This window comes from Herpailurus yagouaroundi, unplaced genomic scaffold, assembly GCF_014898765.1.
Source record: "Herpailurus yagouaroundi ecotype Mexico unplaced genomic scaffold, PumYag 187, whole genome shotgun sequence".
NCBI classification, from domain to species: domain Eukaryota; kingdom Metazoa; phylum Chordata; class Mammalia; order Carnivora; family Felidae; genus Herpailurus; species Herpailurus yagouaroundi.
In genome coordinates this window covers 30,827,929-30,843,619 of record NW_024412418.1, presented here as the reverse complement: position 1 = coordinate 30,843,619, position 15,691 = coordinate 30,827,929, and the positions used below count along the sequence as shown (strand labels likewise).

The 15,691-nt window shown below is 48.1% G+C and overlaps 1 protein-coding gene across 14 annotated transcripts in view; it reads left to right on the top strand.

The window, feature by feature from the left end:
* The window catches only part of NAV2 (neuron navigator 2), a 742,917-nt gene that overhangs the window by 338,103 nt on the left and 389,123 nt on the right, over positions 1–15,691 (top strand). For 4 of the 14 annotated variants that reach the window (XM_040495633.1, XM_040495632.1, XM_040495631.1 and 1 more), the window contains exon 1: positions 6,850–7,959. The exons of 2 other annotated variants lie outside the window; for them this stretch is intronic. In XM_040495633.1, coding sequence (XP_040351567.1) covers positions 7,702–7,959 — 258 coding nt within the window. In that variant the 5' untranslated portion in view covers positions 6,850–7,701. Of the gene's footprint in view, positions 1–6,844; positions 7,960–15,691 lie in introns of those variants that run through there. 8 more of the 14 variants (XM_040495642.1, XM_040495639.1, XM_040495640.1 and 5 more) reach the window with 4 other exon arrangements.

Sequence of the window (15,691 nt, the reverse complement as noted above, 5' to 3'; positions counted from 1 at the left end):
ATCTTGGCACTCAAGCATTTCATAGCACAGTGGGCTTTACTGCTATTTTGGGGAAAAGAAAGGGTTCTCCTATGCCACTATGCTCTGCTTTTTTGGTTCCTGTCATGGGTCTCTTTACAGTGCTCTGGCCACTCTGTTTTAGGGGGCCCTTTACATGAAACCCTCCCCAGGAAACTAAATCTCTCTTATTTGTCATAGACAACCGTATAGCTTGACTCCTGAGCTCTGGGCTGGCCTTCAGAGATCTCAGTGATCACTAATGTTATCTCTAAGACCACATACTCAGAGGCTCTTTCTTCAGTAGCCCTGCACTGGCTGATTTGGGATTCTAGACTTGTCTATTTAATACACTGTCTGAAGAGGTTGCCTGGATGGCTCAGTCCGTTGAGCGACTGACTTCAGCTCAGATCATGATCTCACGGTTTGTGAGTTCAAGCCCGCATCAACCTGGCTGCTGTCAGCATGCAGCCCCCTCTGGATCCTCTATCCCCCTCTCTCCCTGCTCTCCCCCACTGGTACTCTCTCTCTCAAAACCAAATAAACATTTAAAATATATATTATATTTTATATATATATATATAATAAAAATATATATAATGTATATAGATAGATAGATAGATAGTCTGAATATGGAAGGGATGTATGATTTGTATTCCCACTGCTATGGCTTATTTACACATCCTACCCCACCTTCAGAAGGCAAAAGTAATCACAGTCTACATTTTAAATAAGAATGTTTCCTCTACCACATTTATCCTTTATTTTTTTAGTTGAAAAAAATTGTATTCTTTTTCGAGAGAGAGAGAGAGAGACCATGAATTGTAGAGAGGGGAGAGAGAAGAGATAGAGAGATAGAGAGAGAATCTTAAGCATGCTCAGGGCAGAGCCCAATGTGGGGCTCCATCCCATGACCCTGGGATCGTGACCTGAGCTGAAATCAAGAGTTGGATGCTCAACTGACTGAGCCACCCAGGCACCCATGTTGCATTTATTGCTACTAATATTTAGATGTTATTTTATTGAATATGGGCTTTTCTCAAATCCTTTGTGGAATGAGGGAAGATGTCAACAGAAGAATATTTACTAGGGGGCGCCTGGGTGGCTCAGTCGGTTAAGCGTCCGACTTCGGCTCAGGTCATGATCTTGCAGTTCGTGAGTTCGGGCCCCGCATCGGGCTCTGTGCTGACAGCTCAGAACCTGGAGCCTGTTTCAGGTTCTGTGTCTCCCTCTCTGACCCTCCCCCGTTCATGCTCTGTCTGTCTCTCTCTGTCTCAAAAATAAATAAACGTTAAAAAAAAATTTTTTTTAAAGAATATTTACTAGACTTAACTTACAAAGATGGGAGAGTGGACCATTGTCACTTAGAGTTTCAACACTAATGGTGGAGAAAGGAGATTTCTCTCCATTACCCTTCAGTGTTTTGTTGGTCAGAAAGTTGCTTTACAGCTACAGGGAAAAAAAAACCCAACCCAATTCCATTATTAGCAGATCAATGTTCTTTTTTTTATTTTTATTTTTTAATGTTTGTTTATTTTTGAGAGAAACAGAGACAGAATGCGAGTGGGTTAGGGGCAGAGAGAGAGGGAGACACAGAAGCAGAAGCAGGCTCCAGGCTTTGAGCTGTCCGCACAGAGCCGGACGTGGGGCTCGAACTTACAAGCTGTGAGATCATGACCTGAGCTGAAGTCGGATGCTCAACCGACTGAGCCACCCAGGCGCCCCTCAATGTTCTTTTGATGTGAGAGTTTTCTGAAATTCTTCAGGGTAGATCAATATCTGTTTATTATTTTTTTAACAGAAATTTATTTTTAAGTATAAGGGGTCATAACAATTGTGAGGAATTGGCTGTGTATATTTTGTTTTATCAACATTTTCCCACAACCTTTAATAATAATGAATGGAATTCATTGGAAAAAAAAAGAAAGTTTCATTAATCAAAGTAGCTGCTAACCTCACAGAGAGTGGATTCTCCTTTGTGCCTCATTTATCGCAGTATATTTTGCAGTACTCTAAAACTATTAGCGTATTAGTTTTACTACTTGTCATTTATTTCCCGGTTTGCTCCCCTTCCTGAATTGCGTAAACCAAGAGCCATCCTCACATCAGGATGCTCCAACTGCATTGCTCTCTGATCCTCAGTATCAGCCACTGGTGATTAGGTGGGTGTGAATTAGGCTTCAGAGCTGACCTGCATCACTTTCGGATTTCCATTTTTTTTTTTAATTTTTTTTTTAACGTTTATTTATTTTTGAGACAGAGAGAGACAGAGCATGAACAGGGGAGGGGCAGAGAGAGAGGGAGACACAGAATCTGAAACAGGCTCCAGGCTCTGAGCTGTTAGCACAGAGCCCGACGCGGGGCTCGAACTCACGGACCGTGAGATCATGACCTGAGCCGAAGTCGGACGCTTAACCGACCGAGCCACCCAGGCGCCCCCGGATTTCCATTTTTTAATTGCGTAAAAGGGCAATCCTCTGACTGGGAAACAGCAGGTGCATCGTTCTTTGGACCTTGAAAGCAGGGAACAAGACTTTTACTTACTCTCTATCATAATGCCCAAAGCCTGGCACACAAATGACCCTCAACAATTTATTCATTGAATTAATGATTGAGCCCCTCCCTATTTGCGTGAACGCAAGCATACACGCATGCGCACGTGCACGCATACAAACACACTCCCCACAATCCAACCTCTACAGGTAGGCAAACCCACAGTCTCCCAGAGGTCACCATTATGCATATTGCTCTGCACACAGAGCCATCTGGAAGAAGGTAGGTTAGAAGTGAGTGAGGAGCAGGGTGAGTGGGCTTTCTAAAGAGCTGGGCTAAGATTCTTAGCCTGGCTTCTCTGCAGTCTGAGATAGGTACGCTCTCGATTTGGGCCCTACCAAAATGTGGGTATTTGTACCACCTCTGAGATATGTGTCATAAGTTGCCAACCCATGCCCATAGAAAATTAAGGAAAAGTGTGTTTTCAAAAATAAGCTAGTGTGACTTTATTTTTACTCCCGTATAAACTCATGAATGCTTTTTATATTATTCCAGAGACTTGCAACCTTTCCCTTCGTCATTTATAGTCAAGGGTTTCCAAGAGACTGCTGACTTTTTCTCAAGACCCTTCCATATTTCTGTGATAGGCTGGGGTTTAGATGTCTCGGGTTCTTCACAGGACTGTCTTCTTGGGAGGTCAGGCACAGCGAGGGGTCTTTCACTCAGATGAAGGATGGGTTGATGGGGCTGGTCAACTGCAGGTCAGCTCTGAAGCCTAATTCACACCCACCTAATCACCAGTGGCTGATATTGAGGATCAGAAAGCAGTTGGAGCATCCGGATGTGAGGATGGCTCTTAGAACCTGGGAACTGTCGGAGCTCTTAGGATGATTCAGTGATCCTGAGAGCTTTGGTGGTAAGTTTCAAATTAGGCCGTCACTGACACGTGGGTGAGTTGGAAAGTTCAGAGTGAGAGAAAAGGAGAGTTGTCAAAGTTGAGACTTAAAATGGTGCGCTATCCATAGTGAAAACAATTAAAAATATTTTGGGGGGGGCACCTGGGTGGCTCATTCACTTAGGCGTCCAACTTCAGCTCAGGTCATGGTCTTGCAGTTTGTGAGTTTGAGCCCCACATGGGGCTCTGTGCCGACAGCTCAGAGCCTGGAGCCTGCTTCAGATTCTGTGTCTCCCTCTCTCTCTGCCCCTCCCCCACTCACACTCTGTCTCTCCCTCAAAAATAAATAAATATCAAAAGAATTAAAAAAAAAAAAAATATATATATATATATATATATATATATATATATATATCTGGATAGTTTGTTCTTTCCAAAGCAGTTTGCTATTCTCTGAACCAGTACCTTCTTTAGCTGCCAATGCCAAACATATTGATTTAAAATGACTTCTTACATGTTAACATAGCATACATATGAAAGGAGTAACTTTATAGGGCATTTTTATAATTCGCAATGATCTTATTTAAGGAGGAACCTTGTAACTACCTTTTTTGCCTCAGGGGAAAAGTAGATTTACTCTCACTTTGTCTGGTTATGATGATAAATTATTTTGCTTTAAATAAGGAAAATGAAGGTTAATAGGAAAGATATAAAGGGAAATGAAAAATGTTCCGGGAAAGAGCAAATAACATTATTAAAGGATGAAGAGGTGGGCAAAGAAATTGGAAATAGACTAAAAGATGCACGCAGCTTCCATCAAGAAAGATGAGAAATTAGCAGTCTTTAGTTATAAACTCACAAAGGGTCAAGGTGCATGCTCAATGTTTACCAAATTCTAGAGGATTAGGAAGAAGTCCAAAAAGAATGTACTGTTTTTCATATTAGCACATAGTTGAGGGTCTAAGAACCCAAAAAATGACCTTGGCAGCAAATATGATTTAAACAGGAGATCAAAGATGGCAAATACTTAGCACGTCTGTCACCATTTCTATTTCTGCATCCATGACAGACATTATTAATTGACTAGGCTGCTGTTTCCAACTAAACTAGGTAGATGCACCCTCAATTCTTTTCAGCACAGTGTGACAGAAAGTCACTTAAGTACAGATGGTCCTTGAGATGAAACCCTTTTGTTACCTACAGTTTAGCCTTACTACTCAAAGTGTGATCTCCAAGCCACCAGCAGGGGCATCGCATGGGAGCATATTCTGAAAGCAGAACCTCAGCCCTATTCCAGAACTTCTGAATCAGAATCTGTATTTTAGCAAGACCTCCAGTATTTCCTATGTACATTAAGGTTTAGGCAGCCCTGGAAGAGCACTGAGTGCCTGGTATATTCATTAGGGTGTAAGCTGTCAAACTTTAATATGCATCAGAATCACTGACTTAAGCACTTGTTGAACCTAGATTGCTAGGCCCCACCTCCAGATCTTTTGGTTGAGTTGCTCAGGGGTGGGGTTTTCAAACAAGTTTTCCGGTGCTGCTGCTGCAGCTGGTCTGGTAACCATACTTTGAGAAGCACTGCCATGGAATTACTTTGGAATATCTCTGTGAACTTTATCGAAGACTGCAATATCTTCCCATGACTCTTGGTATGTCTGTATGAACCAGAATTCTGGGGAGAGAGTCCTAAGGTTTAATATAGTATAACGTGTCTTATGACATTATATACCTCAATCTAAAAGGCTCCCTTTCTGGAGAATTGCTGCTGTCATCCCTTACTCATTTATTCGATAACAATCTGGGTAGCTGTTGGGTCCACCGCATACTTCATGCCGAGAGACTCTAATGGAAGTTCAAAACACAGTTCCTAACTTCATGAGGCTTACTCTCAAAGAAAATAAACATGAAATGATAAATAACGGTGGCATCAGATGGCGAAGGGCTGAGTGTTAAGTAAGTGGCACAGACTACGTATGATTTAATTTCAGAGAGAGGGGGAATACCTGAAATTATATACAAGACTATGTACTTCAGCCTAGCTACAGTAGAAAGTCGCCGTGTAGAATTTGTGGAAGATAAGGTTGGGGAGGGAGCAGGCCAGGGTAAGAAAGCACCTTCTCATTTCTTAATGCCTTTTCAAGAGGTTGTTTTAAAACTTCGAGGTTTCCTCTGGTCTGGATAATGATAAATCAATGCTATCAGCATTGTAAATCATGATACAGGGTGGACATACTGGGAAAACCTGTATCTTAGAGACAGAGAGAAGAGACAAACAACTTATAAGCAGAGATGACTGGGGGGAGGGGGGCGATGGGAAGTAGCCGTAGTAATTTAATAACAGGGATAATAATGCCCAACTTCTACTGACCCCTTTACACTGCCAGGTACTTGTGCTTAACAACTGTCATGCACTATTCATTTAATCCAAACAACAGCGCATGATATAAATGTACTCAAACCTCCTTGCTCCAAGTGAAAACCGAAGCTTTTTAAGGATGCATTACGATTTAAGGTCTCGCCCAGTTTAAATCCAGGCAGTTCTCCGGGGTGGGGGGTCCCAATCCATGAATCGAGAGGGCTCGGGCCTGTCTGGATCATACGTTCCAGTTCTCATAAACTCTGCGTCAGCGAGGAACCCAAAGAGCAATTGAGAGGAGGGAAATCCTCGGACGCATTAAAGTCGAGGAACCTGTGGGGCCAGTGCATCCAAGGCGCGGACAGGGAGGGGCTGCTACATGAAATGCAACAAGGGTTAGCCTGAGCCAGCCGGGGTCATGGAACCTCTCCTGGCTTCCTCCGGCCACTCTGATGACAGAATCTGTAGTAGGTTGCACGGGGGAGCTGACTCGGGGCGGGAGGCTTCCCTGGGTAGTGTATTTGCCTATAAATACTTCAAATAGTTAAGTGAAAACTGAAGGCTTTGAAAGCGGGAGAGGAAGCTCTTGGGAGGGCCCCCGGCCCGCCTGGAAGTGAGGCAGAAAAGAGGAGAAATGGCTGGCGAGTCCTTAACGCCGGAGACGAGGAACAGCCCTGCCCAGACCAGATGGGGGGCCGCAGGGCGGCGGGCGCGATTCCGGAAGATTCAAACCGTTAAGGTGACCAGAACAATTTGAAAAAGGAAACAAACTTCCCCCCGAGCCTCGCCCGCGGGGCCCCGAGGCGGGCCTTTGCATTCGAAAGGGCATTTTTCAAAAGAGGGTTTCAGGGACGCGGGAGTGTCGGCCCGCTGGGAAGCGCGCAGCAGAAGCAGTGCCGCAGAGCGGCCACCAGCCGGCTTTGTACTTGGCGGCCAAGCGCGGCCCCGGAGTTTCGGCCACGGCCCGGGAGTTGAGGCCACGCCCCCTTTGCAGAGCGAGCTGCAGTCGCTGATTGGCGCGCCACGGACCAATGGGCGCGCCGGGGCGGCCCGGGCTGTCAGCGCGCGCCGCAGCAGCGCCGGCCGCAGCCTGTACTCCCCTGCTCGGAGCCCCGCAGCCAGCGCAGCCTTCCCGGGAAGCGGGGCCGCCGCTCGCGAGCGCAGCCCTGCCCAGCCCGCCAGCCGCGCGTCCGGGTGCCCGCGCCCCACGGCCACAGCCTAGCTGCGCTATAGCTCACGGAGCATGTGCAGACCTACAGGCGCTAAGGTGCTATCTGTCCGGGGGACTTATGAGCAGTCGTGACTGTCACGCCTAGAGAGACCTTTCGGGGGCTGTCGCCGCGCCTCTGCGTCGCGGGTGACACTGCGGTGCTCGCGGTTAGGGCAGCAGCTGCCTCTTGGTGGAGGCGTCTTGGGCTCCGTGCGTCCTCCCTCTCCTTCCTCCTCTGCTCGCGCCTTCCTCCCCCCGCTGCTCGCTGCTTCCCTCACCCTCACACCCGCAGCCTCCCGGAGCGGGAAGCCACGCGGCCCCGCCGTTCCTCTCCCAAAGGGGCCTCCTCACTTCGGAGATGCAGTGACAAGTTAATATGGGCGTCCAAGCCTCGGTTTCCCAGGAGGAGAATCGAAAGAGGGAACAGCCCCTGAGCGCCCAGATCCCTTGAACAGGCCGCCTAGGACGCGCGAGAAACCCGCCTTCAGCATCCATCCAGGTGGAACCAGCTGAGCGCAGCGACCAGTCCCTCTGCCCCATCCTACAACCCGAAGGCGCGCTCGCCGGTTTGCTCTGACTCCCAGACCCGGGGCTTTCTTTTTCTTTTTTTTTTTTTTTTCCTCCGCTGGTGGTGGGCGCCTCGCGGGCCGAGGCCCGGCGCCTGCTCTGCTGCCCGCGCTGCCTTTAGCGGTCGCCTCCGCCGCCGCTGCCAGGGACGTGCTGGGAAAGCCGAAGCCCCGGGAGAAGATGCCGGCCATCCTGGTCGCCTCCAAAATGAAGTCGGGACTGCCCAAACCCGTGCACAGCGCCGCGCCCATCCTGCACGTGCCCCCAGCCCGGGCCGGCCCCCAGCCCTGCTACCTCAAGCTGGGAAGCAAGGTGGAGGTGAGCAAGACTACCTACCCTAGCCAGATCCCCCTGAAATCCCAGGGGCTGCAGGAGCCGGCGGGGGAGGGGCTCCCGCTGCGGAAGAGCGGCTCGGTGGAAAACGGGTTCGATACCCAGGTGAGAGGCGATGTGTGCTGGGGCACTGTTCTGGGAGGGTGGGCTGGCGAATACTTCTTGGGGGGAAGGTGGCACGGCTGGAGGAGTGAAAGGGCTACCCGGTGGGCGGAGAAGGGAGCCCTTCTACTTAGGCTGGCAGATCTGGGGATGCGCTAGGAGAGTGGGCTGGCCGGTGGGTGTGGCCCGGGTGCCAGAGGTTTGCCTTCAGGAGCTTTGAGAGACCGAGGTGGGGGTATGCCAGCAGCTTCCTTCTGGGGGGTACGGGTGGCGTGTCCATACACACACACACGCACGCACACACACAACCGTGCGGCTCTGGAAATGTCAGTTCCTGCATGTTGAGAGCTTGGCCTCAAGAAGGCAGTATCTTCTGCAGCGGCTGGTTGGCTGTCGGTTCTGCAGAGATTCTGTGTCTGCCAAGGAATGGTCTGAAGTCTCTTGGGCTCGATGCCCCCTGGTCTGGCTGCAAGATCCAGGAAAAGGTGTCTGGGGGGTGCAATCAACCTGTTCCCCTCGGTCTGAAGATGACCTGCCCCTGCCCGTCCCTTGGGCCGACAGGATTCCAGGCACTGTGCTGGGACTGCCCTAGGAGTGCCCGCTGCACCAGCGGAAGCAGGCAGCTGGAGACTCCTGGCGTCTTGGCTGGCTGTTGCGGTGGGGGGTGAGGATGGCGGTGGGGGTGGGGGTGGCTGTTTCCAAATGGCTGCCTGAAGTTAAGCCCCTCCTTCCTGGGTAGTAAATCCTGGCGCTGGTAGCCTGGGTGACTGGGTGTGGGGATGGCTGGTGGCTTGGGCTTGAAGAGAATTGGTGACTTCTACCTTTCCAGACAGAGCCTGCATCACCCAGTCCGGCTGGGTGACAGGCCTTGGCCATGCAATCTCTTTTAAGGAAATCAGCAAGGGCCAATCAGTTTCTCTTGGCCTTCTGCCCTCCCTGCTCCCTTTTTTTTTTTTTTTTTTTTTTTTTTTTTTTTTTCCCTCATCTGGTAGGAGGGAGCAGGGGCATGCTGTATTTTCTTGGCAGTCATTCAGCAGGGACTTTTGGGGACAGGCTGACCTGACGGATGTGACTGTCCCAGTCAGGAGAGGCAGGAAGCCAGAGGGGGAGGTGGTTTGGGGCTGGTGTCAGGGAAGTGGCAACAGACCAGCTGACCTTTTTGGCACTTTCTTTTCTGCTGACACTGTCTCCACCTTCTCCTGGAGCTTTCTCTGATCAGAGGCTAGAACTCAACACAGTGCTAACCTTTCCGATGGAGGAACTGGAGCTGGGAGCTAATTGTAAGCAGACTTTTGGAACTCTGGGCTGGAGAAGGCTCTCGAAGCAGATTAAGCTCCCAGGCCAGGCTGATAAGCATGCCCCTTGCTGCTGCACTTGCTAAACATTTTTGGAAGCTGACAGGTTTGAGTGATGGCGTGTGGGAGGAAAGCAAGATTTCACCCTGTGCTCCAGAGGGCCTGTCTCTGCTAGGAGTTTGTGCTGTGTTCTCTTTTTCTGCTGTTAGCCGCGGGATTTGTCCAGTGGGCTCCGAAATGGGAATGAGCTCAGGGATTCACTCTTGGGAGGTTTTCCTATCCATCCTTGGAGACGGGGTTTATGAGGTATGGTGGGTGGTATGTGGGAGGCCAGAACAGTGACTCTGGGATGTGACACACACCCTCCAGCCTGATGAGAAGGAACTGAGGAATGAGAGGGAAAGTAGACACAGGGATTGTTTCCACCCAGGCAGCTGTTCTGCCTTTGCCCATTTGACCCTATATTTAACAAACATGGTTGGAGGACTTGCAGGGGGCAGGTTCTGGAAAGGTGATTCATCACCTTCTTTCCTGAAAAAATATTCTCCAGCTGTTCATGGAGGGGCTGGCAGGGGCCTGGTCCCTCGGCTTTGCTCTCTTCCCTCACTCTTGGCCCACCATACCCAAATGCCCCATTGCACCTGTCTTGCCCTCAGGGGAGGAGGCCAATCCTTCTGATCATGAGGATGGTTTGGATGGACAATTTCCTTGGCAGGAAATTGACTCCTTCCTGGTGGGCTATCCTATTTCTTACCAGCCTGCTTTCCTTATCCATGTTTGGGCTTCCTGAGGGCTCTTCCCTGCGTCAAGCAGCAGATCCTTGTCCTTACTTACTGCCCCACACTGGCATCAAAGTGACTTTGGCAAAGGCAGTTTTGCCTTCTTTGGACAGGGCCTTCTTTCACTCTACCTAACATAGTAGCCCATTCGCCATCCAGGAAAGCCTCTCTATTATAGCTTAAGGACTGTGTCTGGCTGGACTTCTGTGGTCTCTAATACAAAACCTGGTATTTGTCACTAGAAGATACTCAGGAAATGTTGAGTTATAGGGCAGATGATATCTTGGGGCCTCTGACTCTCCCTTTTATTCAGGGAGTTTCTCTCAGGAGGATGAGTTGTGCAGGGGTCAGTACACAGATTTTAAAGTCAGGTGGATATCCGTGGTGTCCTGTTTCTGCCGTGCACCTGCTGAGTGACCTGGTCAGTTAACCTCTCTGGGCCTCAGTGTTCCCCTCTGTACAAATGGGCAGAAACAACCACACAAATTGTAAGGACTGAGAAAAATAACCTATGAAGTATTTAGCCCAGTGTCTGGCAAGTAAGCAACACTTAATATAATTAGCTATTTATATTGCCAAACCAAGAGATAAGGCTATTAGAACCTAGATCTAATAGCCTCTAAGTGAGAAAAGGCATAGCTTATCTCTCTAGCCCTTGAAAAGGTATTCATCAGTTCACAAGAATTTACAGAGCATCTCTCAGAACCGGGCACGGTGGGAAGGTGAGGGAAGGGCATGACTACTTGTTTAGTGCTCACGGTGCCCGGCTTTTTATATATGATATCATTTCACCCATAGTAACATTTAAAGCAGATGGGACGTTTTGTATAACAATAATGTTCTATAACAATAATAATACAATAATGGCAATCCAATAATATAATAATGGCAAGTCCAATGATATAATAATGACAAATCAATAATGATATAATAATGACAAATCAAACAATACAATTACTTCCTACATGCCAGGAATTGTTCTAAAGACTAGTACGTAAAAGACCTCATTTGATTCTTATGACAATGCAATGACATAAATGTTAGTATTCTCATTTTACACACAAGGAAACTGAGGCAAAGACTGGGTTAGTAACCTGGGGAGTAGCAGAAGTAGAATTAAAACTTGGACGGTCTGGCTCTGGAGTCCATGCCCTTAACCACTATACACGGGTAAGCACAGAGACTTTTGGCTTACTGGCAGGCCCTAGTGAAACCACTGCTCTAACCCTTGAGCTAGAAGAGCGAGTGAGACTCTGCAAGTCTGGGGGAACTTGCTCCAAGTCATCGTGCTCCAGTGTGATGGAACAGAGAGTCCGACTCAGGTTGGTGTAGCTTCAACACTGGTGGTCTCGCACCCTTCATAGCTGCCTACCTCCATCATTTACCCTGGCGGGTGGATGGGGTACATAGACATGGCCTGGGCCTTGGGGATTTCCTAGTCTAGTTGGGAGATGTAACCAATGTGCCTAGAGCAACAGGACACAACACAGAGAGGGCTGGAAGGGATGCTTGGGGCTCAAAGGAAGGGAAGGGCCATGATGGCTGGAGAAATCCAGAGGGCCTCCTGGAGGAGACTGGGCTTCAGAGATGGGCAGCCCTGGTTGGGTGGGGAGAAGAGGAAGTGACATGCTCATGAGAGGGAAGGATGAGGAGCAGGGCCATGTGTTGGTGCAGAGCAGAAGATGATGTCACTGCAGAGAAGCCGCACTTTCATACAACAGGTAATTGTTCTGTATCTAGTATCTTCCTTTTTTAAAAAAAATTTTTTTTAACGTTTATTTATTTTTGAGACAGAGAGACACAGAGCATGAACGGGGGAGGGGCAGAGAGAGAGGGAGACACAGAATCGGAAGCAGGCTCCAGGCTCCGGGCCGTCAGCCCAGAGCCCGACGCGGGGCTCGAACTCACGGACCGCGAGATCGTGACCTGAGCTGAAGTCGGACGCTTAACCGACTGAGCCACCCAGGCACCCCTAGTATCTTCCTTTTAAAACATGGTGATGAGGGAACAACAAAAGCATCTCGCAGTTGAAGGACTGGCTCTTTCTAAAGTTTGTTTGTTTTGAGAAGGAGAGCACGCATGTGCACGAGCAGGGGAGGCACAGGGAAAGAGAATCCCAAGCAGGCTCCGCACTATCAGTGCAGAGGCAGAGCCCGCCGTGGGGCTCGAACTCACGAACCGTGACATCATGACCTGAGTCGGACACTTAAGCAGACACTTAACCGACTGAGCCACCCAGGTGCCCCTGAAGGATGGGCTTTGCATGCTGGCTGGTGAATGAGAATTCTGCACATGCAGGCTCCTTAGGAGAAGGTGGGAGGTGGTGTCCATAAAGACCTGGTTCATAATAGACCTTTGGGAAATGACAGTGATTATCGTTATTAGCTTGGGGTTCGGAATATTCAACATGGTAGTTACAGGGGAAGAGAGGCAGTTCTCATGGCTCCTTTTATTATGCAGCAACTCTCTTCGGCCAATGACAGCCCTCTCCTCCCAAGCTGGCTCTCCATGTCCAATAAGTGTGAGAAGACCTAAGGTAGCCAGCAGACAGCCTTAGGTGCGTCCCCTCTGTCAACTGCCCAGGCCCCTCACCTTGAACCTCTCCCACAAACCTACAGCTCGGCTCCACCCCCACTGGGGGGAGGGGACTGCTGTGGAGCAGCACATCCCTCCCGAATTCTCCTCCTGGTGCTGGGATACCTGGGCCTTCCCCCAAGAGTGAGCATTTATAGCATCTGCTCTGTTAACGTGGTGTATAAATTATGACCATATGCAAAGAATTGTTTTAGAGGCATGCTCTGCGTTAGTTCAGAAACCCTGGCCGGCCGACCTTCAGATAAGGAATGCGCATGAGCTATTTGAGGAGAGGTTAGCTTATTTTTAAGAAGCAGCTGCAGGGAAAAAATTATATATATAATACTTTGATATTTCCTGTTTTTAGGAGCCTGGTGTTCAACTTGCAACTCATTTCTTTAAAAAAGTAATTAGAAGTGATTGAAATCCTCTGTGGGTGTTTTAGATGTTTAAAAAGAAAGAGCAGGCGAGGCCCCTGGGAGGAGAGCACAGCTCCAAGCTTACAACCTGTTGCAACTTTGTCCCATTGTGTTTTGATTAGACTCCTTACTCCATCATCAAAGTTGATTATGGATTTGATTAGTGCATTTTTCTGCCATTGTGTTATTCCCTTTCTTCTCCTTCTCAGTTCTTCGAGGGGAATGTATAGCATGGTTATCTGCCAACATGCAAGAATGTTTATATTTCACATATTATTGCTTATTCCGTGGGTTAATTTTCTGAAGACACTTTAAAGGTGGGACTGGTGGCTTATTTGGGATATCGTTATGTGTGTGTCTATAGGTATGTAAATACATCTACTTCTGGCTACGCGTAATACACATGTATACACACACATATACAAACATATACACATGGAACAGCTTAAAGTAATGAGCACATGGAAGCAGGCACACACACATCAAAGGCCCGGCTGGAGGAGTTGCAGCCCGATTTCCAGCTTTCAGGATAGCTGGATTGGCCTCCCCCCTCCTCACACCGTCTTCCTCTGTGACCGAGGCTGAAGCAACCAAATCTTGGTGTCCTGTGTTATTGACTTATACGGCAAGAGATGGGGCCGTGACAGAGGTGTTTTAATTAAGCCTTTGTGAGGTTCCCGAGGCTCGTCTGAAAAAGACAAACTGCCCAGTGAGATTTTGGCTTGGGGTCAGAGATTTGATATCTTAGAATCAGCCTCGGCCGCAGGGAAGGGGGCATTTATGGAGTATCTGCTACGTGCCTGTTAGTCTCTGCTGCTTTAAAAAAATGTATATATTGTCGGCTTTAGCTCAAGCGGTTACTTCGCATGTGGTTATTAAACATATGTATACATATATTATATATATAAAACAAACATATTTGTTTTGTAAATGTATTTTGTACATATATTGCTTTATACACCTATTTCTTAAATATATATTTGGGTGTATTTGTTTCTATACGACTCGAGACACAAGAAATGGGTAAAATGTAAAGAGGTCTATGCGTTTCATATGAGGAAGCTTAGAGCAAAGGAAATTTGCATTTCAAGGCAGTTTTACATGGTAGATTGGGCTTCACTGAGAGACACAGCAGGATTTGAATCCAGGCTTGGGGCACATTACTTAACATCTCTAATTGTCAGTGTCTTCACCTATGAAGTAGAAACGGGTACAGGTAGGTTATTGAGCACAGTGCCTGGCATACAGTAAGCATGGTATTGCCTATTTTTATCACCTAAGGTCAGAGCCAAGTTCAGAAACCAGATCTGCCTCATTCCAAGCTCATGTTCTTTCCACCCTCCCTACCTCTCTCCCCAGCGCACGGTTCATTACTTAGAAGGACAGATGTGAAAACAGAGAGTGTAGCAGGGCTTTGGTTAGATGAATGGGAAGCAAGAGTAAATTAAGAACAATGGCCTCTAAATGAGTCATATCCAGAGTTGTGAAATGAAACCTCCACATTTTGGTTCCAGACATGCCGTCCCTCTAGCACCAACCAAGCTGAGGGATCTATTGCACACCAAACTTATGGAAAAGTCTTCTTTGTAACACTGTCTGAGCTAGCACTGTAGCCACTGGACAATATAATGGCCTTGCCCAGGACCAAGAATGGAACAGTCCCATTGATTGGGCTTCTGAATGGCTGCTTATTGTTTCGAGGGTAGAAGGAAAGCCCTCTTCCCTCGCGGCTGGCATGATTACGGTGGGAGCCGGACCTTGTGATCTGTTTGGTCATTGAGTTGCCCCAAGGCATGGCCGGCTGCTCAACGGTGTTTTACTAATTGCCTCGTGGCCAATTTGAATGGCTACTCTGTCTCCTGCTCACATTGTTCAAGGAGATGGACAATGTGTTCCTAGAATGTCTTGGTCAGGATGGGTCATGTGATTTGGGGAATAAAACTGGGTCAGGCTTTTTGTGTTTTCAGTCGACACCCGACAATAGTGAGTGACACAAAAGTTTTCTCAGGAACCTCAAGTCACCCACACAGAACCTAAAGTATGACTCATGATTTATGTCCCTTTCCCAAGAAAACAGACCCTCTCTTGTGTTTTGCAAACAATGGCCCCACAGCCTCAGAATATTCTGTCTTTCCTTCCAAGCGAAACCTTCATACCTTCAGTGAAGTTTAGGTTGTTCTAATCCCCACCCTGTCTTGGTGGGAGTCAGGATAATTAGGAGCCTGGTTCCCAGAGTTCTTGTGGGGCCTTTGAAACAAAAAATCCGTTACTCACAGCAGTGTGACACCATAGAAATAATGACAATAAGGGTCACTGACACTGAACATAGCCTCTGTACGAACATAATGCATAGCACCAGACATGTATCATGTCGATCAAGCCTCACAACATCCCATGAGGAAGATGCTACTTCCTGAGGAGAAGTGGAAATGACAGCTCTGGGAGTCAGCAACTTTGGTTCTAGTTCGATAGCGTTGGACGCTTTGCTGCATGACCTTCGACAGGTCCCATTGTCTTTTGAGCTTCAGTTACCTCACCTGTGAAATGGAGAGGATAATTCTTGCTCTCCCTTTTTTGAAGAGTTCTTGCAGGGGCGCCTGGGTGGCGCAGTCGGTTGAGCGTCCGACTTCAGCCAGGTCATGATCTCGTGGTCCGTGAGTTCGAGCCC